A 27170-nucleotide genomic window follows, 5' to 3' on the forward strand; every position below is an offset into this window, starting at 1 on the left:
TTGTGAAGGGTGACAGGATGGGCCTGGGGACTGGGATGGGCAAGTCCGGGGTGGGGGGGCTGGCAGACTGGTCCTGAGCTGGCTGGCCAAGAGTGGCCGGGGGCGGGCAGCTGGCGTGAGTGTGAGTGTGCATGTGTGAATGTTCGTGTAACGTGGGTATGTGTATGTGTGTGAGTGTATAAGTATAGATGTGTATACGGGCATGTGTGTATGTGCACGTGTGCGTGCGTGCTCATGTGTTTAACCCACGTGGCCTCACGGGAGCGCGTGCCTGGCCGCGGGCTGGCGGGAGTCTGCGAGGCCAGGCTGAGTGGCCCGTAGAGAGGCCAGATGAGTTCGTCCTTGGCTGTTGTTGAAGAGACAGGCCTCTCTCCGCTTATGTGTCCTTGGGAGAGTCACACAGCCAGAGCCTCCTTCCGCCGTCAGCCCTCGGGGTGGTGGGGGCAGCGCTGTCACCTCCTTGCTTTTCTGCTCCTTTCTAGAAGGGCCTGGTTTTGTGTGTCGCGGCAGTGTGCTTAACTGAGGACACCGGTCCCCCAGCTGTCCTTGCAGCTAGCTTGGCCACGTGAGTCAGTTCTGACCCGGAGGTGTAGACAGGAGTGTCCAGGGAGGGTCACACCTCCTGATGAGAGAGGTTTGCGGTCCAACCCAAACCAGCCCGGCCCGGCCCCCGGTTGGGAGGTGGGTGGCTCCAGGGCACAGGGAACAGGGCAGTGGTCGGACACCAAGCACAGCCTGGGACCGTGGGGCCTGTGGCAGCCACTGCCCTCCTCCTGCTCTCCACGAGGTGAGAACAGAATAGCCTGTCAGGGCGGTGGGCCCGTGACGGGTAGAAGCCTCCCTCCCCAGCCCAAGAGTCGGGGCAGAGGAGTACACAGGCGGCAGGCGGACACATTAACAGGTGTGCAGAGCACATAGCCTCCCTCGTGACTCGGGGCAGCCAGCCCTGAGGCCCAGGCCCAGCAGCGCACAGCAAAGGCCTGGCTGGACGTCCCCTGGGGAACATTCTTGGTCACCTTCTTGGGACTTCAGCCAACCGGCACCATGAGGTGCGTTCTGCTTGGGGCATGATAGGACAGAGGAAGAGGCCGAGGTGAGGCTGTCTCCTCCCCTGGCCGTCAGCCCCTCCTCAGGGCCCTGCTGTGACCCCTGCCCCTTCTGCTCCTGGGGTCCTGGCACGGTAGCCAGACAACCTGGGGTCGGGTCCTTTCCTTGCAACTCCAGCAAACCACTCCCCTCCTCGAGCCTCCATCTCCTCTTCTGTTGTGGGGGGTGCAGGGAGGTGTGTGGGCAAATGCAGCGGAGCCCCGAGCTGGACGCCCAGTGTCCCGGGCGGGCGCCTATTGCCCTGCCTGTCTGCTTTCATCCCTCAATTGTCAGACCAGCCTCGGAGCCAGGCCTGCGGGAGAGGAGGCAGGGTGTGGACACAGGGGCTGATCCGAGCAGGTGAAGTGACTTCCTTCCCCTTCCTTCTGGCACCAGGAAGGGTCAGACCCAGGTCCCCCACCCTGGCCAGCTGCCCTGGGGTTCACGCCCCCTCCCCTGCAGGGTCAACACCCTGTGGTCCTCAGCCAGCGCCGTCTTCGGGGACCCAGCTGGCCAGCTGTGGGCCACTAACACCACAACAGCTGCTTCACTTGCTCAGGGTGACGGTACATTTTTTCGGGCAGCTGGACTCTTCCTGGCTTGCAGTGTAAACGACGGTCTGGCTCTGTCCCGGCCGCCCCCCCCCCCCGTGTCCCTCTCGTTTATCTTTGGCCCCTGGGCTGCCCCGTGGACTCCCTGCCAAAAGCAAGGACTGAATTTTGAATCTTGTTTTGCTGATGGTCTAGAATATGAAAAAAATGTTCCATTGGGAGACCTGAGGGCACAGTGGGGGCGGGGAGTGGGGACTTGGGAGCCGCGCTGTGGCCAGCCTCTCCCACCCCCGGGTAGACCTTTGGGGTGCCTGGTGAGCTGGGGGAGGGCTGGGGCGAGCGGGGCTGTTTATTTAGAGCGTTATTCAAAGCTTGGTGGTGCTTCTGAAACAGCAGTGTGTGTCGCGCAGTGGGGGCGAGGCTTGTGTCCCCGCGCCCACTCACCCCTCAAATGCTTCTCCGGTGCACTGGGTGACTAGTTCCCGCCGGGCAGTGGGATCCAGACCTGCCCCACCGCTGGAGGGAGCTCCTGGTCCCGTGGGGGAGCCCAAAGTGGCAAAAGGGCTTGGCAGGCAGGGGCAGGACGGGCGTGTGGCTGGGCCATGTGGCCCAGAGGGGAGGGCTGCAGTCCCAGCCGGCAGTGGGGACCGAGCATGCCTCCCGGCCACGCAGTGAACCCAGGCTCGGTGTGTAGGAACTCACGGGGCCAGCCAGGCGGTGTGGCTGTCCTTCTGAAGGCCCCGGGGCGGGAAGCGGCTTGGTGCTGGGTTTGGATGGGGCTGTAGCCAGCCGGTGTGGCTGGAGAGTGAGGCCGAGTGGGGCGTCGAGGGAGAGCAGTCTGGCTTTGAGAATGGGGTCTAGCCTTGGACACTCAGGCCTGGCCTGCGTGTGTAGGGACACTCGTAGGCAATGTAGGCAGAAGAAATGTGCTTGCCACACAAATACAGCAGCACGGCACCTTCCCGCCCGAGTGTGGCCCCTATCCCTTCCGGATGGAGGTCTGGTGCCTGGCTCGGGAGGAGGATGGCCCTCATGCATCCGATAGGCCAGGCCTGGATGGCTCCAGTGAGCTGCAGTCATGTGGCCGGCGTGGGGAAGGTCCCGAAAGATTGCCCTGTAGCCCCCTTCTTGCCTGTGGACACGACGCTCTTCAGGGCCAAGAGCAAATGCCTCTGTCTGAGGACACTTCCTGGCTTTCTCTGCACCCTGAACCCAACGTCCCCCTTTGCTGGGACTTCTGCTGAGACAACAGATTTTGTGCCCTCTGTTGGACGGGACTTGTAAGTGAGAAGTTCCAAAGGACAGGGGCTGGTGTGCACGCGTGTGCAACCCCACGGCCAGGGACCCAACGGAGCCGCCTGTGGCTGCCGGGCTCCACGCTACCCCTGTGGGTCAGCTGGGAGCTCCGGGGGCCTCTCCAGCTGCTGTCCGCGTCCGGGGTGTGCAGGGTTTGCTCCAGGACAGGGATGCCCTCTCCTGCCTCACCATCTTGCCTCTCCCCAACTCATTACTAAAAATAAAAGTTGAGTGCCCATCGGGCCCCTCTGCTGTTTCTGAGAAACAGGCCCCTTCCTCAGACCATCCACTCCAGCCTTGGCTCTTTTCCCTCCTTCATTTCGAAGTTCAGACGTAAGGTGTCTGAGTCCAGAGCTCCAAGCATGGGGTCTGGCCCCTGAAAGGCCGGGCAGCGGGTCTTCTCAGAGGTGCTGTAGCTTTGAAAATTCTCCCACTTGCACTTGAAACGTGGGGCTCATGCAAAGCACCCCCAGATCGGGGTGCAGCCAGCCCCACACCTCTCTCTGGGCAGCTCCCAGATGATGGCCGAGGAGCCCCTCGGTGGTGCAGAGGGCATGCCCCTGTCCACACAGCCTTGTAGCAGCAAGGGGGCTGTCTGACAGCTGGGCATCCCCAGGACCACCCGGTGCTTTCTCGGACTCTCCCTCGGTACCTCGCCCTTCGGTTTATTCACTCCATCCTGGGGGAGGGGGGTGATGGCAGAGGGGGTTTCACCTGCTTACAACTGCACACAGCTTCTGTGTGAGGTCAAGGGCAGTGCCCTCACTCCCTGATGCTCCCCCTGCCCCCCACCGCAGGTTGGCCAGCCTGAACTGCAGGCTGGAGGACCTGGAACAGGCCCCCGGCCTCTGGGAAGCAGAGCTGCAGCAGACTTGGCCTTCCCTCGGCCGGGAGTTGGGATCCCTGACTCAGGCAGCTGGCGAGCTGGAGCAGAGGCCTGGCCTCAGGGATGGGCTCCTGGGGCCCGGCCACAGACTGGCATGCAGTCCCGCCCACCTGGGGCCCCTCCTGGAGCTCTTGCCCACTCAGTCTCAGCTGGGGCTGACCTGCCGGTCTAGGATGTGACGGGCTCGGGGGAGAACACGGGGCCCCTGGCCTGGGAAGGCCGTGCGAGAGATGGCGAGGTGGAACAAGGAGGTTGGGGCGTGACCAGTCCAGCGGGAGATGGAGGTTGGCGTGCACACGGAGGGCGCAGTGGGCGAGACCGTGGGCTCTGCAGGTCTGGGTCCTGCCCTGTCACCTTCCAGCTGTCCCTGGCCGTGGGTGTGACACCTGCCTCCCACGCTGGGTTGAGAGCACCTCGGCCTCGGGGCAGCCGGAGGATTACACGAGTTCCTACACAGAGCGCGAACTGGGAGCTGCAGCCCCGTGCTGGTGTCTGCAGGGGAAAGGGTCTCGGATTTCAGGTGATTTAAAGGGTTTTTTTTAATTCATCCACACATCCAAATTTTTCTACGACACACATGAATGACTGGGGTCATTTGTGAAAAAGTTAAATGGGTGTTTGGAGCAAACTAGAATTGTCACCTGTGTGTTGCCCGTGTGGTACAACGTAACTAAAAATTACTACGACACCAGACGGCTCTGCATCCCACACCCCGATGGGATGGTGGCTGGCCGCAGGGCTGGGGATCTGCAGGGGAACTGAGTCAGTGGGGCGGGGTGGGGAGGGGGCTCTGTCCATCGGGGACGCGCACGCGTGGGTGGGTGTGTGGACGCAAGGCTCCTCTCAGCAGTGAGTGATGAACAGAGGGAGGGGTTCACGGAGGGGCAGTTTGGGGGACCATGGGAGGGCCGGGTATGAGTATGATCTTAACAGGCAGGGAGCAGAGTGTGCCCGAGGGCGTTGCGGGTGCAGGAAACAGGCCGTGTGTGCACACGCCCGCAGACACATGTACTCCCACGTGCACACACGGAGGCATAAAGTGAGTGCTGGGGGTGGGGGTTGCAGCCTAACAGGAGGGAAGCCAGAGGGCAGGTGAGGCCAGGCCTCTGCGAGGTGCGTAGGCTCGACAGGGTGGCCGCAGGATGCCACGTGCAGGTTTGCGGCCGAGGGAGAATGGTGACCTGGCCCCAGCATCTTACCGGGCGGGGGCTAGGAGAGCCGCAGTCTTGACCAGGAGGGGTCTCAGTCTGCAGTGGCCGGCGTGCAGGATGCTGGGGCCAGGCTGCACCAAGTCCTCAGGGCTCAGTGGTGGCTTCTGAGGACGATGATGAGAACCATAGTGCAGGCTTCCAGAAGCTACCAATCCCTCTTCAGCCTTCTTCTCAGACACTCTGGGGAAGTCACCCCGCTTGGGAAGGCCTCCAGAGAAGAAGCGCACACATTCCTTTGGTTTGGAGCTAGAGACATCCTCCCACCCGCAGGGCTGGAGGCCGGGTGGGGGATTGCTTTGTCAGGCTGGGACACGCCGTCCCCTGGCTTGGCCTGGCCTCCTGGCACAGGGCCGGTGCTGGGAATGGCGTCTGACCCTGTGTTCCAGGCGAGGCTGGGGCAGTGTCCTCCGGACAGCTGTGCCCAGCTGTTTCCCGGATGACATCGTCCAGAAAGCACCCCCCCTCCCCAGCAGCTCTGCTGACCAAGGGACACAGGTGTCGGGGCCCTTTTGGGGACCTTATGACCCTGGGTAACAGGACGGAGGCCAAGACCTGCTTGGCTTGCATAGTCTGGGAAAACGGTTGACTTCCTGAGGCCTGCCAGGTGCATTGTGCGGCTAGGTTTTGTCCGCAGCCCGGTCCAGGAGAGGCCCTTTGCTGGGGCTTGTACAGCTAGAGGGGGTTCCGTCTTCCAATGGAGGAGCTCATAACTCGTCGTCATGGCCCCAGCGTCCCCACCCTGCTGCTGCGAGCTCTGCCCTCCCTGAATCCACAGGTGTTCTGCCGGGAGCTCCTACCCAAGGCCTTGCTGGAGACTTCAACGGGAGGAGGGGAACCTGTGGGTTTGCCTTCGAACCCCGGGTGTGGCCACAGGCCTCGGGCAAGTCACGAAGCTTCTCCGTGCCCTGGGGTGCCCAGGGGTTTAGTGGGCTCCCTCCTCACTCCTGCAGCTGCCTCCCAGAAGCACAGGCACTTAGAGGAGGGGTCCCAGCCTTGAGGTCCAGCCCGAATGGCCAGTGTGGGCTCAGGTCCCTCTGGAGACGCAGAGCCTCTGATGGCTGCCACTGGTCTCTGCAGAGGAGGGCTCTGCAGACATCCCGCCTCACTCCTGTGCCCACTCCCACACAGCGCGAGCGTCCGTGGGCGGTGATGTCCCCTGGCTCGTTCACCGCCGAGTCTCCCCTGCCTCAGCGCTGCCTGGCCTACAGAAGACGCTCGGTAAATATCGGATGAATTAATGAATTCACCAATCACTAACTCGTTGAGAAGGCAGAGTTTGCATAGACCTGGAATCAGACAGTCCAGGTGCTGAGGTTTGAGTCCGTGACTTGCCGCTGAGCGAGTTCATGTCCCTGTGCCTCGGTTTCCCCATCTATACAATAAAGGTAAATAGATTTCTGCTCTTATTGATATGAAAAGCAGCTACGAATTCAGGATTGAAGGAAAGATGTCCATCTTGAATGCTGCCTTCCGTTGGCAGGATGGGGGCAGGAGGGGACCCAGAGAGAACGTGGCACACTCGAGCTGGTTTTGCTTCGAGATGTAGGGGGATGAGGCCAGCACGCCACATCTGGAACAAAAAAGCTGCATGTATCGTTTGTTAAGTCAGGGATTCCATGTTGGGCGCCTGGTGGCTCGGTCGGTTCAGCGTCTGACTCTTGATTTCAGCTCAGGTCGTCATCTCCGGGTCGTGAGATCGAGTCCCACATTGAGCTCCATGCTCAGTGGGGAGTCTGCTCGAGATTCTCTCTCCCTCTGCCCCCCCCGTACTTTCTCTCTCTCTCCAAAATAAATAAGTATTAAAAAAAAAAAAAAAAAGAAAAGAAAGCCAGGGAGAACCATGGTGGTGAGGGACAGAGTTTTATCAAGGGTGGCCTCAGGCCCTCCCCGCGGGGCAGGATGCTCTTCGACTGAGGAAGGGTAGTCGCTGGAATGGGGCTGCTCTTTGGCTCTCCGAAGCAGGTCGTCACTGGTAGGCTGGGATGGATTTGACGCTGGTCCTGGTGTTTACTGGTTGTGATGGCCAAAGAAGAGTCTGTCTTCTCTTTTTGAATACGGGGAGCTGAAACTTTTCTGTCTCATGGGTAAATTGGAGCATCAGTTTTTGGCTCTCTTTGGGACCAGGGACGGAGGACAAAGTGCTGGGCCTGGCCATGTTGGGGGTGCCACAGAAGACCACCTCCATGGGCTCAGGATTCCCAAGCGCCCCACTTCACCGTCAAGGTAAACTAGAAAATCCACCTGGCCCCCAGGTGTTGCATCAACAGTGCCTAGCTCAGCCCTGGTGCTCGGGAGAGGACGGAGAAGTCTCTAGAATTCATAATCCTGAGCTGGCCCTCGTGTGCACCTGCAACCTGAATTCATAGCCCCTCGGTTACCCCAAACCTCAAACAAGGGATTTCAGCCTAAAGGGATCTCAGGCTGGGAGTGCCCTGGTTGTGAGGCAGAAGCAAAGGCAACATTTGCAAAGGAATCTGCCTTCATCTCAGGCCTCAGAAAATTTCCAGAAAGTTCCACAGCTTTAAACAAGCCATTCGGAGTAAAAATTCATTAAATACACAAGGGAACAAGGCACCATGAGCAAAAGCTGACAGAAACAATAGACCGTAGAATCAGATCGGCAAAATGAATAAATAAATAAATACATAAAAAAAATTCAGATATTAGAAATACCCAGCCTAGGGGCGCCTGGGTAGCGCAGTCGTTAAAGCGTCTGCCTTCGGCTCAGGGCGTGATCCCGGCGTACTGGGATCGAGTCCCACATCGGGCTCCTCCGCTATGAGCCTGCTTCCTCTCCCACTCCCCCTGCTGTGTTCCCTCTCTCGCTGGCTGTCTCTCTGTCACATAAATAAATAAAATCTTTAAAAAAAAAAAAAAAGAAAAGAAATACCCAGCCTAAAAAACAAAATGAATGTGTTTTGTTATTTTTTTTTAGAAGGGGAGGGGCAGAGAGAGAGAGAGAGAGAGAGACTCTTGGGCAGGCTCCACACCCAGCACGAAGCCCGACGCGGGGCTCGATCTCACGACCATGAGATCGTGACCTGAGCTGAGACCAAGCATCAGATGCTCAACCGACTGAGCCGCCCAGGCGCCCCAAGATTTTATCCTTTTGAGTACAGTTGTCCCGGTGGGTGCCGGGTGGTGTCTCGGTGCGGTGTGATCTCGTGATGTCAAGCGTCTTCTCACGTGCTTGTCGGTGGTTCCTGAGTCTTTGGTGGAGTGTCTGCTGAAATCTGCCAGTTTTTTCTTGAATTGTCTATCTCATCACTGAGTTTTGAAAGTTTCCTTACATGTCCTGGATACAAGTCCTTTATTATATATATATATATATTTTACAAGTATCTCCTCCCGGCCTGATCCTTTTCTTTTTGATGGCTTCTGAGCACCAACGGTGTAAATTTTGATAAAATCTAGTTTACTAATTATCCTCTCTGACGGATCACACTTCTGCTGTCCTCTCTAAGAATCTCTGCGTGACCAAAGGTCACAAGGACTTTCTCTTACATTTTCTGCCAGAAGCTTTCTGGTTTTTGGAGTTAATTTGGGGTGTGGTGTGAGGGAAGGTTGAGGTGCGTCTCGCTGGCATGTGGTCTGTCTGTGCCGGCGTCCTTTGTTTCAAAGGCCATCCGTTCCCGAGCGGAAGGTTTGACTACCTCTGTGCGGGGACTGACAGCCGCTGCTCAGTGAGGACGCAGAAGGGTGAAGCGGTTCAGCTGCGGAGCTGAGTTGACCGACTCCTACAGAACGGGCGGAGAAAACACACGTGCAGGCTCCAAGGGGCGGTTACAAAAACTGACCCGCACTGGAGCTTAAAGCCCGTCTGAGCCCGTTTCTACGTGTTGGTGTCTCGTGGACTGATCTCGGTACCTGTGAGTGATCAGTGATAGCTGGACCCCCCGCCCCCAATCTGCAAATTAAGAAAGAAGACATCATAACAAAACCAGAACACGGTCGGCCACACTGCCTGTCTCCGAGGGACGGCGGCGGTGGAGAGGCCCGAGGCAATGCGCACAGAGCAGGGTGTGGAAGGGTCTGGAAGGCATGGTGCGTGCTGGTGGCCGGCCTTTCGCTCCCTCCCTCCTGCCTGCCGAGCTCTTTTGCTGACTCACATACGGGTTTATGTGCTGGTGTTGCCGGCACGGTCGGCCATGCACCAGGCTTGGTGCGGCCCGCCCAGAATTCCCGTGCAGCGAGAAGCCACCGCAGGGCCGTGGCCAGGTTCCCGGCGTGCTCACGGAAGGGGAGCTTGGATGGTCCACGATGGAGTTCTGCATTGTGCCATCACACAGCAGGACCAGAGGGGCCGTGCGGGGCAGTGGACAAGACACAGGACTAGGGAGCCCACGCCAAGCAAGGTCAAGTCCCGGCTCGGTGGGCGTGAGACCTCGGGCACACTGACACGTCACTGATTCTCAGTTTTGCAACCTGAGCAATGGGGACAGCCAAGATGCGTTAGGATGAGGCAGCGATGACAGGTTTGAGAGCCCCTTCCCGGCTGCCGTGGGGCCGATCACACGGTTTGGAGGACGTGGGCATCGTGGGGCCCAGAACAGAAGAGCAGGCGTCTGCGGGAAGAACGATCAGTTGGCCTCTGAGGTTATCTGTGGTGTTGACGTTGTGGGTTCTGCCACTCTGTGATTTCTGGAACTGGCTGGAGGCCCCAGGCCAGGGATCGCCCCCATCCCCTCGGCCCCTCCCCTCCCAGCCCCGGAAGTCAGGGCTGTTGGTCTGAGCCGGCAGCTTCCTGGAGCCCAAGCTGGAGCCGGCAGCAGGCGCTTATCAGCTGCTGCTCTGAGGCCCGCTACCGGGGGGCAGGGGGCCAGTGCTCTGCCAAACATCTTCCAGATGTGGCCACAGCTACCCGATAGCCTGGCTCTGGCTGGGGCCCTCAGCCAGCAGTCTCCTGTTAGCCGAGCTGTTAGGAAAACAAAACCCAGTGAAGGCCCGGGAGGCCCAGCTTCTCGGAAGGGAGAGACGGGCGATTGGGCCGGACGTGCAGTTCCAGGCACTTGCTGGCCTCCTCCTTCCCTGCGGCCTTCTGGCCCAAGAGCCCGGCCTGCCCAGCCAGCCCTGAACTTGGGGTGGTGGCAGCCATCGGCTGGCTGCCTCCTGGGTGGGGATCTCAGTCTCCCCGGCCGAGGGCTCCCTGGGGGGTTCCTCCACAGCACACACGCGTGGGTGACGTGGAGCTCATGTGTCCGCTCCCCAGGATGGCAGCTTGACAATGTTGCCGGTTTGCCGGTGAGGTTGAGGGTCCCGTGAGCCTCCACCAGCCTTCCTGAGCCAGGAGAGGTTTTTGCTGGGGGGGGCCGTGGGGGAGGCACCAGCCCACCCGCCGCCCGGCTGGACGGCCCCAGCAGGATAAGCAAGGGTCTCTCCTTTTAGAAGTGTTGGGGCTGAAGGGCGACCAAGGCCACACGGCCCCAGGGAGTGGGCACCCCAGAGCAGTTTCCTTTCTAACGCTCGGCCCCTCCATCGTGCTCCCAGTATGCAGGTCAGCAAGGGGTCAAGGCCAAGGCTGCTGAGGTCAATGACTGGCTAGCCTTTTATCCAGTGTGGGCTCGTCAAGGAGCCATGAGTCTGCCCTGGCCAAGACATGGAAAAACCCACCCATTCCTTTGTTGAGGAATATTTGTTAACTGTGCGTGGAAAGTCGCCTACACCCTCCCTCACAGCCCTCCGGCCCCTGGGAACCCGGCCTGCTCACCCCACGTCCACCTGGCCCTGCCCCCAGCTCCGCATGGCCGCAGCTGCCCCTGGCGGTTCCCACACAGACCCTTGACCCTTGACCCTTTCCCTGGACCACTGCTCCCTCCTCCTTCGGCGCGGCCGATGGCACCCGCCCTGAAGAGCCTCCCTGACCCCCCAACCCCCGCTCACCTCTGTCTCCATTGCACCAGTAGCTTGTCCGAGGGGGGGAAGGCGGAGCCCAGGGGCGGCTCCCCGGGGGGCGAGGTGCTCCCTGTGAAGCCCCGGGGCTGGGAAAGCTGCTTGCAGGAAGGGCACGGCGATGTTAAGTGGGGCCAGGGCAGGCATCGGGGAGAGACAGAAACCCCAGAGCAGAGCTGGTGACAAGACACCGGGGCATGGACTTTTCTTGGGCAAGGCTGCACCCCGAGGCCAGCACACGCCTGCTCTGAAGTGCCGTTCACGTGCTCAGGTGGCTGCACCCCTGCACCCCAACCCCGAGAGAGCAGGAGGGGAGCCCAGTATAGCCTCGTCCCCCCTCCACCTTTGCACGCCGAGCACGCCAGGCCAAGACCATCTAGCTCCCTCTGGTCCTGGATCACAAGCCAGAGACGGAAGAGAGGACAGTCCAGCCATGGGCACCCTGCCCTCCATCAGGGCAGCCGAGGTTCTCTTGTGGCTCTGATGGGAAGGAGGCAGGAGGTTGGGAGAGGTTCGGGGCATGGGGGACGGTCCGACTCAGAACCATGGCATGGTGAAGCCGTCACAGACGAGGCTCAGGGGCCAGCCATCTGCAGGCTCCCATGGTTCAGCCCACTTTGCTTTTCTAGTTTCAGTCTCAAACCTGCCTCTTCCAGGCAGCCTTCCCTGCTTACTTCCTCGATCCATAATAAATACTTGCTTTGAAGCATTTTGTTCCCTTGACAAATGGGGGCATTTGGTGCCATATCTGGGGTGAATGTCTCCTGACAGTAAGGACCCCTTTACTTGTTTGCTCCCTACCCTCTTGCTTGCCCATGACCACTGATAATGAAAATAATGTTGCCATTTCTTAAAATGCCATTTATACAATACTTTGCTAAGTGCTTTGTATTCAGTGACCTCGTTTAGTCTTGGCAACACCCCTGCGGGGTGGACAAGAGGAGGAAGCTGAGGCCGAGGGAGCTGGGAGGGGCAGTGGTCACGGAGGGAGAGCTGATTGCTCGCCTCTACACCTGACCTCCCAACCCAGGCTTCTGCTTCCTCTTTCTGCCTGTTTTACTTTCCTAAGACCAGTCTCGCTGGCCTCTGACTCAGTTTACCCCATGGGCCGGAGTGGGGCAGTGGGCGAGGCCACTGTCCACGGTCAAAGGTGAGGACACCTGGTGCGGAGATGGGACTACACGGGCCCTGGGGCCCTGCACCGGGAGGGGGTCCCTGGTGGCCCGTGCCTGGCGTGGCCCTAGGCAGCTAGCTTTGTTAAGCAGCTGACCGGCTCCGGGCCGGCCGGGTTACGCCCCGGGCCTTCTGCCGACTCTGCAGAACGGGTCTTGCCCACATACCTGGCGCTCCTCCCTGCAGCTCCTGGTTGCCTTCCTGCAGGGCCTGCGCCAAGCCCCTGCGGCCGAGCCCAGGGCGGATTCCTGCCGCAGGGCCGGCTTCCCCTAACTACAATCGCAGCCCGCCGGCGGCCCCCGCGAGGTAGATGGGGGGCTGTAAAGCCTTTTTAAAAGGGGCAATAAAAGTTTTGGGTTTCAGATGGTCTTACTGAAGAAGAGAGTAACAGAGACAGGAAATGTCAGTAGCAGACGGACAACGGCGCAGCGCACAGACTGCCCTTGCAGGAAGCACCTCCTTCCCAGCACGCAGGCCGTGGGCTCCCCCGGCCGTGCGGCCCTCTCCCGGCTCCTGGCTCCGGGGCAGACGGAGGGGCCCCTGCAGTAGACTGTTTTGTCTGCGTGGTTGTAAGTGTTTATAATACTTCTCTGCCACGGAGGAGGCGTGCTGCGCCCCCCAGCTGAGCCCCGTGCACCCTCGCAGCATGCGTGTGTGCGTGCGTGTGCGCGCGTGTGCACGCTGTGTGTGCATGGGAGGTGGCGTGCCTAGGCCCAGGGCACGCGTGTGCTCCAGCAGGGGCATCGGCCGCGTCTGCTCCTCGCTCTGCAGGGTCCGGAGGCCAGTGCTGGCCCCGGGGAGGCCCGTGCCCCCCGCAGCCCCCGGGTTCAGGGGGGTCCAGTAGGGGGAGGATGCCATCCTGCTCAGGCATCCTGCACACCGCAGCCCCTCTGCCCATGTCACTTGGTGTCACTCAGGACCCCCAAACCGCATGTCCAGGGAGCTGCCCGGCTCCTTTGGTTTCCGGCGGTCGTGCTGTCCTGGGCGGTAGCCGCTAGCCGTAGCCACAGGGAGAGGGTTGCCCCGTAAAACACAGGGCGCCGTGTCCAATCTGACTTCCCGCTCAACAGTGACCCCTGCTTTAGTGTAAGTATGTCTCACGTAAACACGTCCCTAATACGCGTGAGACATAAGCAGGCGAAATCATTATTTTTTATCTGAAATTCCTGGGTAACCAGGAGTCCTGTAACCCTGCATCCCTACACATGTGGCTATGTAAATTTAAATTAATTAAAACGAACTGCTCTGTAGCTCGAGCTGCATTTCAGATGCTCTGCAGCGGCGGGCGAGCCGGGCGGCCCAAGCATCTCTCGGTATTCGAACGAGCTCTCGGGCACCGGCTGCCCCAGGCCTGCCGCTAACACCTCCGGCTCCGCGTTCGGATGCGCGCTGGAGGCAAGCTCAGGGCTCCCGGCTCCCTAATCCCTCATCAGGGCTGGGTGGGAGGTGAGTCCCGTCCAGAGCCCACAGGGTCCTGGGAGGGCCTCGGGGGTCCTTGCTGGCCCCAGGTGCCATGATTGTCAGATCCTAGGGCATGAAGACCGGAGGCTCGACGGCACTGGGGTCCAGAGGTGTTTGGTCTGAAGGCCGTGACCCTTCTTCCCTTAGTCTTGAGGTGGAGGGGTGGCCGTTCCGGGTGGCCTTCTCCCTTTCTGTCCCCCTCCTGAGCACTCACGTCCTGGCCCTTGGCTAGAGCCACTAAGATGTCAAAGGGAGCTTCTGAGCCGGAGGAAGATGCCAGTAGGGTGAGGAGTAAGACCCTGGGGACATCGCCTCAGCGGCCAGTGTCCGAAGGCCTGGGGCCAGCCATCAGCATCCCGGCCCTCAGTGTCCTCATCGCACAGTGGGGTCTCCGTGGTGCTGAGCCTGCTTGGAGTGGCACAGCGGGCCTAGAGCCCGAGAGGCGGACGGGGCTGAGGGCTGGAGCGCGCCTCCTAATTGTCCATGACTTACAGACTTGGCCGGCCTCCCAGACAGCCTCATAAATCAGCACGGCCACAGTGAGTAGCCTGTTAGTGCGGCCCTTACGCGCTTGGCAGGCCCCTCACCTCCTCCCTGCGCGGGAGCACCCCGCTGCCTCCAATTTTCCATGTGCTGCTGCAGACCTGGGAGCCGGGGTGTGCTCGCGGGGCTTGGGGGGCAAGGGGGATGGGAGGGAGGTGCCGGGGAGGAGGGGGAGGGCCGGGGAGGGAGGCGACTGGCAGAGGCCAGCCACTTTGTGGATGCCTGTTTCCAGAGTGATGCCCCAGGCCCCCGGCGTGGCCCCCAGCGCCTCCCCCTTCCCTACGGCCGGGTGTCTCCCCTCGTGAGGACGTGTGACGGGCCGGATGGGAAGATGCTGTTTGCAGGGCGCTCTATCTCTTCACGGGGTGAGCACGCACACGGGGTGTGCACGTATTTCACGGGGTGAGCACGCACACGGGGTGTGCACGTGTTTCACAGGGTGAGCACGCACACGGGGTGAGCACGTGTTTCACGGGGTGAGCACGCACACGGGGTGTGCACGCACACGGGGTGAGCACGTGTGTCTACAGTACCTGTGAGTGTGCACACACCCTTCAACCAGACGAGAAGCCACTGGAAGCAGCATGTGCCCCTCGCTGCGCTGGGGCGGGCGGGGATGCGTCTCTCTGGGCTGATGGCCCCGACGCTGTGAGGCTCACCTAGCTTAGCTGGGAAGCGGAGCCATGATGCGGCCCTGCTCCCCAGGGCCTAGCCAGGACCCTGAGAGCCAGTGTGGAGGGCCGAGCGGCTGCTCTGTTGTCACCGGGCTATAGGGACAGAATGGCGCTGAGCCAGCACGAGGCTGTGGGCGTCCGGGCCCCCCCCGCGTGGGACCGCTGGACCGTCGGGAAGTCGACAGACGAGGAGGCCAGGCAGAGGGGTCAGCTTGTCCCCAGCGCTCTCCTGGTCCCTGAGCTGAGCAAGAGGTGACTTTAGGACAAATAATGGGCCGCCCCATGCAGTGGGAGTGGGCGTGCACCTTCTGGAAATACGAACAGGCCCCAGCCAGGTGTAGGTAACTTCCTGCCTGACAGATGTGCCCACATCATTCGGGAAGCTGGGGCTGCTGGGGAGGCTCAGGGCTGTGAGGTGATGTCTGGGAGGCCTGCTCCCGCCACCCCCGGGGCCCAGTGCAGACAGGCTCTGGGCCCGAGCTCGCTGACCGCCCACTGCCCTGCGGCCAGCCGGCCCCGGGTGCCCGGCTGTGGGCCTGCTGGCCTCTGCTCAGGTTTCCCTGCACCCGGACCCCCTTCCTGCACTGGCTCTTAGCCCGGGGGAGTGCTCCCAGGGCTCGGAGGACCAACACAGGTGCTCACGCCGGGCCAGTGTGGCTGCTCCAGAGCCAGGTGGCAGGCTTGCCTCTGGCCAGTGGACTGGGGTGGGGCCGCGCTCTGCCCTCACCGGCTTGGGGCTTCCGACATGCCATTTCCCCTGAGCCTCGGGCTGTCTTTAGAATGGAATGAGCGTGCTTTACTGCAGACTTGCTTTAAGAGTTAGATCGAGGGCTGCGGAGACAGCTTTGGTGCACAGTAAGGTCAAGACACAGAGGAGCTTCACCAGGGTCGCCGTTCCTGAAACAGCTAGATTCAGGGACTGGGCTGGAGGGCTGGCCACTCAGGCCTGGGCCAGGGACAGAGATGGCTCCCCCTGGCCTCTGTGCTCAGAGCCTGAGGGCACAGGATAGAAGTGGTGTTTCCAAGAGAAAACGGTGTGAGGAGGGCGCGTGGGCAGAACCTCTCTGCGGCTGGGGCTGGGCCGAAACTTTTGGGTGAGGAGGGAAGGGGAGATGGGGGGACCCACGCTGGCTCCAGGCTTCTGCAGACACAACATTGGTCATGACTGTGGAGGAGGAGGAGGGAGGAAGTTCTTCTCTTTCCGGCATGATGTGGAAACCTAGTAACTGGGCCCTCAAGAAGCACTCATCAGGAGCTCCCCAAATCCCCAGGGACCTCTCGGGCTCAGAGGAAAGACGTTTCTCCTGGGTGCTCGGGGTGGGGCAGGACAGGAGGCCTCTCTCTGGGAGTGAGACGGGGGAGGGCAGGGGCTTGCGGTGGACAGGTTCGAGGGACGGGGGTGCGAGGTCAGATGCAGGCACAGCAAAGGGTGGGACAGTCCAGCTTGGCCGGGGGCCCTGCGCTTCCAGCCTTCTTGTTGACCTTGGGTAGCAGGAGGACGAAGGACATGGCCAGGGCACAGTGGTAGAAGCTGTGGACATAGGTGTAATCCCAATCCTGCAGGGGCGGGGAGGCGGGGAGGGGGGTCAGTCTGCGGCCTCAGGACTCCCCCCATCCCCCCACTCCATGCCTCTGCTCGAATGCCTGGCACGCTGGGGTACCTGCCAGTCACTCCCCCCCAGAATCTGGCCAAGTGCCCTCCTCCAAGGGGCCTATCCTCAGCGCCCCCCCCCCCCCCATGGGCAGTCTTTCCTGACCTCCAACCCCTGGAGCACTGAAGGTGGAAAGTGAAAGCTCAGCACCATTCCCTGGGCCTTTGACAATGAGGCTGGGGCTCCTCCCTGCCTCCCTCCGCCCCCCCCTTCCTGCAGGTGCAGGCTCCAGCCCCAGGCCCCCTCTGGGCTGTGCACCTCATCTCAGATCCACGGAGACAGCGAGAGCCCCAGTGCTGGGGATGGACGGTGTGTGGTGGGAGGGAGGGACAGAGGAGGCAGGAACGGGATGCTGCTGAAGCCGCCCCGAGGGGCCCCAGTCCCCCTACCTCGAAGAAGAAGCGCAGCATAAGGGCCAGCGCCCCGAAACAGAAGCCGGGGCCTATCTGCTGGGTGTAAACACTCTTGTCGGGGTACAGACCCTTCTTCTCCTTCATCCGTTGCAGCTGTGGGGAGAGTGGCCACGCAGAGAGGTCACACGCGGGGCTGCTGCTCGGAGCCGGCCCCGGGCACGCACGCGCCCCTTGGCTATCCCTGGGCAGGAGGCGGGGCTCAGGGAGATGGCTCACGCGCCACGGTCCCGTGGCGGCAGGACCCAAGGGAGCCCCAGCCTGGATGGCTCGGCTGGGAACCCCTGGGCCAGTTTGCCCCGTGAGGACCCCCCACCCCTGCCTGCCTCTTTGGTGCCTAACGAGGCCACCCTTGGACGCACACCCCTGCCAGCCAGAGGGGATCCCCCGGGGACCAGACACAGCAAGAAGGTGTTGGAGCGCTGGTGCCGCCCACTGGGTGGCCTGCGGGGGCGCCTTTGTGGTGGTCCGAGATACGCTTCGGAGGCTCGTATATCGCGACCTGTCGTGGTGCCTCTGAGTCAAGCTGACCAGCGCATGGAGCTCTGGTTGCTCAGGTGCTCCAGTCAGTGGGAGGCACGAGCAAGATTTGAGGCTTAAAATGATGGGTTCGCGTGCACTGAGAACGTGCAGTAAATGCGGAACCACATCCTGCAAACTCAAACCCCTGGGGCCAAGGAGTTTCAGGGTGCAGGGTGTTTGGGACCTCAGCACAAGAAACGGCTGCACACACTGCGGATCGTGGAACCCCCTGTGGGGCTGGGGCCGCCCCCCCAACTGCACACCCCGCCCCCCCCCTCCCCCGTGTGTAGGACCCCTGTGCTGGTCGGGGCAGGCTGGGCCACCAGAGTCTGGGGTGTGGTTTGCTGGAATTTGCCATTGCCAATAAGACATCAGGACGGCACGGGCGCAGACAGCGCGTGGGTGCTGCTGGGGGGCCTGGGTGCCGGTGGCCATGGCCGCGCCTGCCCAGGGTCACGTCCTAGGCTGGCCCGGCCCTGCCCCGCGGCCCCCACACCCACCTCTCTCTGCTTCCTCTCCTTGAGGGCTGCCGTTCCCAACTCGGGCTCAAGAAGGGACGAGCCTCTGAGAGAAAAATCCACCCTCATTCCAGGAAACAACTGCCCTTGAAAATCCAAAATAAACTCCACGTTAAATGGTCTGAAAAACACAATTTGAGCCCCAGGATGTAGGCAGCCAGGCAGACCTCTCGGTTCCTGTGGCCGGATCCGCGGCCCGAGGGCCGTGGAAGTCGCCGTGGCGCTTCCCAGGGAAACTAGCGAGTGGCTTCTATTCTGGCTAATTACAATCCAGCCCAGATCCAGACCAGCCAAGATCTGCAGCAGGAACGGCCCTCCAGGGCAGTCCAAGCAGCCTATCCTACTTCCTGCTGGGGGATGAGCGCGTTATCGAGACCCAGGGCTCTGTGTTTATGCATTCTAGCTTGTTCATTAACGTGGTCCTTCCCTGGGTCCAGACGCGGCAGACCCAACATGCCTCCCCTGCTCTCACAGGCAGCGCCGAGTGGCCTCCTGCGGGGCAGGAGGGGGGCGGCTCGCTTCCCCAAGCTGAGGTGAGAAAGAGGCTCCTTCCCTTCTCTTGGAAAGGCAAGGTCTGACCTCGGCAGGTGCTGCGTGACTTCTTGTTGATCGCTGACCTCTCTGAGCCCTACTTCCTTCCTTAACTGAGGGGCAGAACAAATCCTCTACTCCCTGGTTGTAGGAGGAGCCGGGCTTTCTTTTCCCTCCTGCAGCTGTAACATGGGTTGATGGACACCTTCTGCACCACTTGCCCAGCTTGACCCCCTTTCCAGAGAACTGCCTTCCTGCTCCCCGGGTGGTCTGGCCAGCCGCCCCCCCCCATCCCCTGAGGCCCTGCCATCTTGGCCTTAATTTTGGGGCCCTGAGTGGGTGTGTGACTTGGCTGGGCTGGACCAGCCCTCCTGCCAGCACTTGGAATTGGGACACCCCGAGATTCCAGGTGGAGCTCCAAAAGGGGTGAAAATGTGGCAGAGGGATGTCACCTTGGGGCCTGGGCTGCTGCACGGCTGGAGAGTGGGTCCAGCCTCAGGCCAGGCCTGTGTTCTGGTCCCTGCAAGCTTCAGCTCCTTCTCTCCGTCCATCCTGCTCTAGCATCCGTCATTAGCTTGGGAAGCATGAGCAGCTCTCTGCCCTCGCAGCCCAGGAGGGCCTTGGTACAACAGAGGGTGCAGGGAGGCCTGGGGACTGCGCGTCAGGGCCACTGGGGGCCCACTGAAGAGATGTCAGTGTTGCAAACTCTGGCTCAGTCTGCCTCAGTGCTTAGGGGCAGTTCCATCTTCCTGTCCACCACACACCACAGGCTTCCTCCTCGCTAGAACCAAACTTAAGGCTCACCGCCTCCATGAAGTCTTCCCAGATTAACCCAGGCCATTTCCAGTTGCTTTTGCATCTTTAAAGCAGTCATTCTCTGCAAAGTATAATAACGATAGTAGAAATAGCTCGTATGTGTGGAGCACATTAGAAGCCAGGCTCTATTCCAGGACTTTTAGGCGCGTTAACTCAGTCCATCGTTGAACCAACCCTATGAGGTAGGTCCTGGACTGTTCCTGTAACAACCGCTTTTCCGATATGGAAATTGAGGCAGAGAAGTGCAGTCACTTGGGTTAGGTCCAGAGCTAGTGGGTATGGATGATACAGACGGGGTCTACGCAGCGGGGGTGCCTGATGCTCATTGTCTCTGTGTTTTAGCTGGAGCCCTGAGATGGGAGGTGAATGGAGACCCCGAGGTGGAGGGGTCACAGGGGACGGGCGTCCCTGTCCACTGAGGCTCGCACAGTACGCACCCACTTTGTGGCAATGATAAGGACAGCCGTGCCGATGGGGCCCGAGTACACCCCGTAGCCCCAGCGGTCGTGGTAGACCCGCACCGCGATTGTCAGCACGCCAAACATCACGAAGGTCGACCTCTTGGGCTCGTCAAAGTCGGCCAGCGCTGGAGGTGGGAGAGAGGAACCGGGAGGGGTGAGCGGCCTCTCTGTCCCCCCTGGCCACTGCCCCCCCAAGAGGCATCCCTCAGGGGCCCCTGTGTGGGGTGTTCCTGGCCAGCGAGACCCCATGGACCAGCCCGGTCACCCTGAGGTCTGAGTTCCGGCTGGTTGTAATGGACAGATGTGGACAGAGCAGCCTGGGGACCATGAGCCCGAGGACCCCGGGGACGGAGATGAAGACATGCAGGTAAGAGACAGGAGAGATCTGGGTCCTTCACGGGGCCTGGGCAAATAGCAGGGAGCCCGTGCGATGGGGCCCACGTGCCCCCACGTTACCGCCAGACGGCGCTACGTGAGAAAAAAGGTGCAGACACCATACGCTTTTGAGTGATTCCATCCTCTTAAAAACCTGAGCTGACAGTGATGTGCGTGGACGCTTGTGTGAGCCTCAGGGAACGTCTTGGGGCAAACCCTGACGCGTGAACAATGGTCTCCTGAGTGGGAGAGCCGGAAGCCCTTCCACGGGTTCCATCACCTAGAGTGGTCTGAACAAGCCTTCATTCATGTGTGAATCCAACGGATGTGAGGATGGGCGTCAGGGCATTTAAGGGCTGTGCGTTCTTTCTCATCAATTAAACCAGGCTTCAAACCCTAGGAGAGGGGAGCAGACGCTCCGATGCGGGGTGGAGAGCAGAGCCAGTGGGCTCTGCTGTTTCTGGGAGCGGGCAGGTAGATGGCGGGGCAGTCGGGTGACAAGGCGCGGCCACTCACCCATCAGTGAGACCCACATGCTCAGCGCTGTCCCGTAGACGCTGAAATACTCCAGGACGTCGTGTCGCATGAAACAGAGCACCGACAGGCCGGGCCCATTGCAGGCGTGGTGTACCTGCCGGAAAACCCCCAGCAGTCAGGGGCTGGAGAGGACGGCACGGGAGCCCCGGGGCCACAGCTGGGCCCCCGCCACACCCCCCCGCCAGCCAGGCCGCTCACTAGCTTCGAGGCTCAGGCAAGTCACTTTGTGCCTCAGTTTCCGCACCTGAAAAATGGAAATGGCAGCAGTGCTGCCCACTGCTCCCCTCATGGGGTCTTGTGGGGAGTAGACGAAACAATCCACGTGAGGGGCTGGGAGCCTGGGCTGTGCTAAGGGCTCAGTCGTGTCTCTTATGTTCTCTGTGTGACATGACCAGAGTCCGGGTGTTGTTCAGGTGGGGACCCCGAAGACGCGCCCTGCACGTCCCTTCAACACCTGGTTTACCGGCAGCAGGTACGTGTGCGTTCCCTCAGCGCCTCTGGGTGTGAGACCACCGCCTATTTTCCGGATGCCAGTCGGCCCTTCTCCTCTACCGCTCCCCCTGTCGTGACTGGGCCCCCCTACCGGGGAAGTCCTCAGACGTGAGTGGGCACCAGAACCCTGGGGGGCTTGTGAAGACTTGGGCTGCGGAGTCAGCAGGTCTGCGGTGGGGTCAGAGGTGTGCTTTGCTACGAGTTTCTCAGGCTGATGCCAGCCACCCGTGGGGAATAATGTACTTTGAGCACCTCCGGCCTATGGCTTCCAGCTCCGGTTTCTTTAAAGTTCTGGGAAACTGTGGAGACCCCGTGCTGAGCACAGCGTGGTAGTTTCACCCATCTCTCTCCTGTGTCTCCCCAACTAATTTAATAGCGATACTTTTTAAAGATTTTATTTATTTAGTTGACAGAGAGAGAGAGAGCGTGCACGAGTAGGGGGAGAAGGGGAGGGAGAGAAGGATTCCCTGTTGAGCAAGAAGCCCGATGTGGGGCTCGATCCCAGGACCCCAGGATCATGACCTGAGCTGAAGGCAGACGCTTCACCAACGGAGCCCCCCAGGCGCCCTTTATTGGCAATTTTTAGAGCAAAATGGCACTGTGGAGTATTCTCACAGCAGTCCACTGATTTCTTAGAAAACGGCAGCTCTCTCCTTTTGCATACACATTTCATCACTTTAAGTAATATTTAATTATGTGATGTAATTATTTTGACAAGTTCCATGGGCATAAACGAGCTTGGGAACCAGCACAATCGACTCTTGGTGAACCCAGCTCAGGAGGAGGGAGGAGGCATCCAGGAGAGCAGCCCAAGTCTGGAGGCCCAGGGATGTTATGGGGGAGCGGGAGCCCTGGGTCACTCGGTGAGTCGAGCAAGTTGGGGTCGATTTAGAGCTCCTATTAGTTACAATCGCAGGCAACCTAAAGTTACGGTGCATGTAGGAGGCATGAATAGAGGTATGGAGTCCAGAACAAGGGAGGTGACAGTCCCGATTCTCTCTGCTCTGGTCAGACCCACCTAGAGAACTTGTTGAACTTTGGATGCTGCACCCTTTGAAGCGACACAGGCAAAGAGGATGGAGGAGAGCAACGAGGCTGTGGACATGATCGTTTAGCTGGGGAAAGAGAAGCTTCAGGTGGGGCCTGATCAAGGTGCTCAGAACTCTGCAGGATAGAGCAGGAAGGACACTCGTGGCGCCTAGGCCCTGTGAGTGACATGGACATTCTCCCGCTACTTCCAGAACTACATCCCTCCCCCCGCCGCCCAGTCCCATCATCTGCTGCTTCTGCACCCGGGCCTCTCCTGTGTAGCTCAGATCACGGTGTATAACCACAGGCTTAATCACTATGAGATTCTCGGCAGTGTCCACCCCGGCCCCATGAAGAGCAGGAATGCTCTGTCTCAGCCTGGCCGTGTGAATGCAGGGTCAGGGAGGCAGGGTTTGGAGTGGTTTGAAGGAGAGCTGTCCCAGGAGCTGACCCCAGGCCCTTGGTTCATCTCCGTCGGATGGGTGGGGAAGGACAGATTCAGAACAGTGCTACCTGCCAAGGGGGCAGGGCAGAGCAGGGACTGGCGCCTGTCCTCTGTGCCTGTGAGGCCTGCCTCCCTCTTCCGATGCAGGGGCGGGTGCTGGCGGAGGGGGGGGAGTGTCAAGAGGGTCTGGTGGGAGACAGCACAGCCTCCAGAGGCCCCCCTAGCAGGTCCTTGCTTTGTGAGCTCAGGCGAGTGGCTGGCTGCTGGGGTTCTCCTCTGTCAAACAGGGACGAGAATACCCATTCCGTGGGGCAGGCCAGGGGATTCCAAGCGACTGAGCACGTGTCACAGTGTTGGGAACAGAAATAGCAACTGTTGGAGGAGGGCTCTGCTCAGAACACAGAAGAAGCCACATGGGAGGCAGAAGGTGCAATGGTATCGTTCAGGGCTCTGGGAGAAAGGGGCTGAGCATGGCTTTGAGGTCGGAGGACATTTGTCACAGGAGGCAGCTGCTTCTGCCACTCTGGGTGGGCTAGGGTGGGACAGAGTGGGCCTCTGAGGTCAGCCTGAAGGCAGCTGGGGGCCAGCCCAGCCCCAGCAGGGAGGGGTGGCCTGGCGGTGTCTGTAGTTTCTGGGGCTGGGTCTAACAGGGACCTGGGGACAAGATCCCTGACTCCTCTCCCCAGCCCTAAGCCCCTTATACCCGCAGAGAAGTCCCGGGTCCACTCTGTGCCTGGGTTTCTCATCTGTCAAATCGACTTCCTGGGACTCACCCAGGCAGGGGTCCCTCGCAGAGCTAACAAAGTGGCATTGAACAAGACGCCTTGAATGAGCTGAGAGCCCCAGGGTGCCTCTAGGGCTTATACAGCGACACGTGACTCAGCCTCTGTGGGACTCAGTTTCTTTATCTGTCAAATGGGCTGGTCACAATCTCAGGCTCATGGGGAGCTAAGATTACATGAGACAGTGTGTCCAGAGCACTGGCATGCCCTACAGCCTGGATGCTGGCTTGCGGCTAGACAGCAGCCAAGATCTTTCCCGCCCAGGCCTGGAGACTGGCGCCCCAGGCAACCCCCAGCCCCAGGACCTTGCTGCCTAAGGGAGCGCCATCCCATGTGCACACGCAGCTTCTCCCGTTGCAGGTAAGCTTGGATTCGGCTCACAAGGACGTCGGCGTGACAGGTGCACACACGTCTGCAAACACATGCGTGTGCTCACAGACCTCACCGTCCAGGGCTGCCCCAAGGACTCTGATGCTCGCCCACAGAGGCCCTGCTGCTGAGGAGCGAGGCCAGCCGGTGGCAGGAGGCATGTGATTTTTCACATGTCTGGCGCTGCCACAGGGAGGAGACTGGGGGAACACTTGCCTCCCCAGTGCGTGCTTCTCATGGGGAGCTGGGCTTTGGAGAAGGGTGAGTCTGACGGGAGCTGATGGGGAAGACCATCAGAGCAAGGGAGGGAGTCTAGCCGTGAGGGTGGGGGACTCAGAGGGACACAGGTCGGCACTGAGACACAGATTGGTGATGGGTGGAGGGATAGGACATCGATTAGGTAGGTAGAGCTATGATTGATTAGATAGAGGGGTACAAAGGCAGGAGGGTAGGCAGGCAGACAGTCAGTCAGACAGACAGACAGACAGAAGCTTAAGGACAGTAGATAGAGCCACAGAGACACGTGGAGGGCCAGGGGAACAAAGCCAGACAGGGAAAGACCAGGAGGTTTGGGACGAGAGCAAGTTCTATGGAGACAGAGCTCCAGAAATCAAGAGCGACCCAGACACAGACAGAATAAAAGAAAAAAGTCAGATGCGGAGAAAACGAATCAGAGAAATGCAGAGGGAGAAAGCCCTGCCGGGAGGGAGGGAGGGGGAGAGAGAGAGACAGTCATCCTGGCGTATAAATGGAGAAAGAAGGACTCAGAGAGAGACATAGGCCTCAAGAAGGAGAGACAAGCAGACGTGAGCAGGCCCTCCTGAACTGGGGCCAGCTCTGGAACTCTGGAATCAGACTCACCCAGGCCCAATGCATTCCCTAAACCCTACTAACCCCCTCTCGGGCCTGGCTCAGCCCCTTCCTCCCTGCTCCGCTGCCCTGTGGAGCTGGGAGAGTGGCAGGGGCCCAGGGTGGGGTGGGGGGCCCCTGGGGTGGTCTGCCAGTGGCAAAAGGAGGGGCACCCCAGAAGCCTTGAAGGGCTTGTCCTGGACTGACTGACGCCAGCCCATTGTGGGCCTGGTTTTGTGAACACCAATCCTAGAGTGACTTCCTGGCCCAGATGGGGAAACTGAGGTCCAGAGAGGAGGAGGGGTCCCCCTAACTCTCTCTTTTGGTCTCCAGGCTCTTCCTTTCACCTCCAAATCACTTTTCTTGCTCACCAATAACGAAGGTGGTGGATAGACAGCCCCTCTCCTGCGCCTTTGGGAGAGTGTCCCAGACTTACCGCCACGAAGAACATGGTAAAGAGGTAGACCATGGCCTCCATGTGGAACCTTCGCTTGGCAGCGATGCTGACGGTGGGCAGGAGGGCCAGGCTGCTGAGGGTGGGCAGGAGCAGTTTCGCTGCGAGCGTCCCCATGGGCCAGGGAGGAAGGCACTGGCTGGGGAGGAGGGGAGGACGCAGGCCTCCCGGGTCCCCAGGGCAGAGAAAAACAGGGACAAAGCCTGCTCCCTTCAGTGGGGCTCCAAGGGCAGCTGTGGTTCGAATGCCCTGAAGGGAGGCAGGGCTAGGAGTGCATGTGTTGAGAGCACATGGACAGGGTCCAACAGCTGATGTGTCATGTGATCAACACTTGTCTCGGATTCTTTTTTTTTTGGAGAGACCAGAGTTGTTGATTCAAGGAGACCATACCTCTTTTCTCTGAGGCAACAACCTTGGCGTAAAGTCCCCATGAGTTACAATCCTCAGCTTCCAGGCGCTTTCCGTCCTGGTCCTCTCCCCAGGGCAGTAGGGAGCTCAGAACGAGCGCACCAGTGGTCTCTGCTGCTTGAGTCACCTGTCCGCTGGTGGCTAGAGGTGAGAGAACCCAAGGTTTAGCCAGTTCTGATCACAAAAGGACCTTGAAGACAAGCTTCGTATTTTCCCAGCGCACATCAGTTTCCGCTCGCCGCTTTCCCCACCTTGGTTTCCTTGGCAACTGGACTAATGAAACAGTCTTTTCTCCTTGGTTACATTGTTTCACATCTGTGGTAAACAGCGGGATGATCTCTAACGAGCTCCCAGTACCAGGCTGAAGCGTCCATCTCAGCATCACTAGGCTGGCTTTGGGAAACAACCTTCCCGTGGCGTAAGAGGTCTTAGGGGACCTGTCTGGCAGGGTGCCCCCTTATCCTCTGGCCCAGGAATGATGGGAGTGGTGAGCCACCCAGGCTGACTCTCCCTGGCCTGATTGCTTGTTTCTTGATTGATTTGTTGTGAGCCGAAGAACGATCTTCACTTCTGTTCTCTTTTTTCATCCTGATATAATTCACGTATGACGGAACACACGGATTCGAAGCACAGCTGGATGAATTTTGACAAGCGCATATAGCTGTGCGACCACTGCGTCCGCATCGCCCCAGGATGTCCGGTCACGTCCTCTGCCAGTGTAAGCAGGCACTGCCCTGGTTTCCGCCGCATGCCTGACTTGGCCTGTTCTAAAATTCCATACAAATGGGACCATGCAGTGTGCCTTCTTTGGGGTCTGCTTCTTTTGCTCCACCAACAGAAAGTCCCTGAGATTCGCCCACGTCGTGTCAGGTGGGTTCTTTGGTTGCCGGGCGAGTAGTACTCTACCGTGTGGCTGTGCCACGCTTCTGTTCTCCTGGGAGCTGGCCCGCGGAGGGTCATCTTCCAGGGACAGCTGGAGCGCAAGTGTCCAGAGCAGTCTCTGCTGTTGGCAGTAATGCATTCGGTCACACCATTTTTCTGCTTCGGTGCCTTCCAAAGCCCCTGCCGTCCTTGGGGTAGAGTCCAAGGGTCGAGGAGACCACCACAGACCCGGGTCTCCACCATACTCTCAGACCCCGTCTCTCCTCTTATCTCCCCCCCACTCCACTGCAAGAACAGGCTTGCTCCTCCTCCTCTTTCTGGTCGCTGGCTCAACAGCACTGTCTGTGGGGGAGGCCGCCCCCCGGCCTGGCGCCCAGGCAAGCCAAGGTGCTCCTGTGCCGGGCCCAAGCCTGGCACACGGTAGGTGTTCAACAAACACTGGCTGAATGAATGACTTTGTTCAAAGAATGAATGAAAGTCCAAGGAGGCCAGGCTCCTGCACATTTCAGTCTGGCACTTCGGAGCCCCACTCCCTCTCCAAATGAGAAAACCAGATCCTGCTGTGTGCAGCTCTGGGCAGGGCAGGAGGCAGGCGACCCCACGTGGGCCATCACAGAGGGCTGCTCTCCCTGCCCGCCTCTCCACCCCTCCGCTCCTGCTCGCACCCAGCCCCCAGCCCCCGCTCCCAGGAGGAATACAAACCCCGTGGTGTGGAAATGCGAGTAGATGTCAGGTGCTCAGAGAACTCTCTGGAGCCGTAAGCCCTGCTCAGAGGCAGGAAAACATTCCACAGTTGGTTTTGTGCATGAGTGTGTGTGTGTTTTCTTTGCAGCTGTAAACTCCTGGGCCAGGGCTGTAAGCTTGGGGA

General features: G+C 60.0%; 1 protein-coding gene and 1 long non-coding RNA gene across 3 annotated transcripts; one reads left to right on the forward strand and one right to left on the reverse strand.

Annotated features, from left to right (window-relative positions):
* Positions 1–15571: 15571 nt before the first annotated feature.
* Positions 15572–25337, reverse strand: MYMK (myomaker, myoblast fusion factor). The gene is made up of 5 exons (XM_026514364.4): positions 24995–25337; positions 20572–20686; positions 19657–19805; positions 16812–16928; positions 15572–16327 (listed from the first exon to the last, which is right to left on the reverse strand). Exons 1-5 carry the CDS (start codon positions 25127–25129, stop codon positions 16178–16180), a joined length of 666 nt encoding a protein of 221 aa, XP_026370149.2. The 5' UTR covers positions 25130–25337; the 3' UTR covers positions 15572–16177.
* Positions 22961–26677, forward strand: LOC123001897 (uncharacterized). 2 transcript variants are annotated; one of them, XR_006411200.3, is made up of 4 exons: positions 22961–22993; positions 23701–23970; positions 24892–25067; positions 26054–26677. It is a non-coding gene; the product is annotated as an uncharacterized LOC123001897 (long non-coding RNA). The 2 variants fall into 2 exon arrangements; XR_006411199.3 differs by having other exon boundaries at positions 22963–22985.
* Positions 26678–27170: the final 493 nt, after the last annotated feature.

The sequence above is a fragment of the Ursus arctos genome, unplaced genomic scaffold, assembly GCF_023065955.2.
Source record: "Ursus arctos isolate Adak ecotype North America unplaced genomic scaffold, UrsArc2.0 scaffold_18, whole genome shotgun sequence".
In the NCBI taxonomy this organism is placed as follows: domain Eukaryota; kingdom Metazoa; phylum Chordata; class Mammalia; order Carnivora; family Ursidae; genus Ursus; species Ursus arctos.

Excerpts from the sequence above, each read along its gene's own strand:
- MYMK (XM_026514364.4), bottom strand. The coding sequence starts at position 25,129 with ATGGGGACGCTCGCAGCGAAACTGCTCCTGCCCACCCTCAGCAGCCTG. Across the intron at positions 20,687-24,994 it reads TTACCATGTTCTTCGTGGCG|GTACACCACGCCTGCAATGG; the intron begins GTAAGTCTGGGA and ends GTTTTCCGGCAG. Across the intron at positions 19,806-20,571 it reads CATGTGGGTCTCACTGATGG|CGCTGGCCGACTTTGACGAG; the intron begins GTGAGTGGCCGC and ends TCCCACCTCCAG.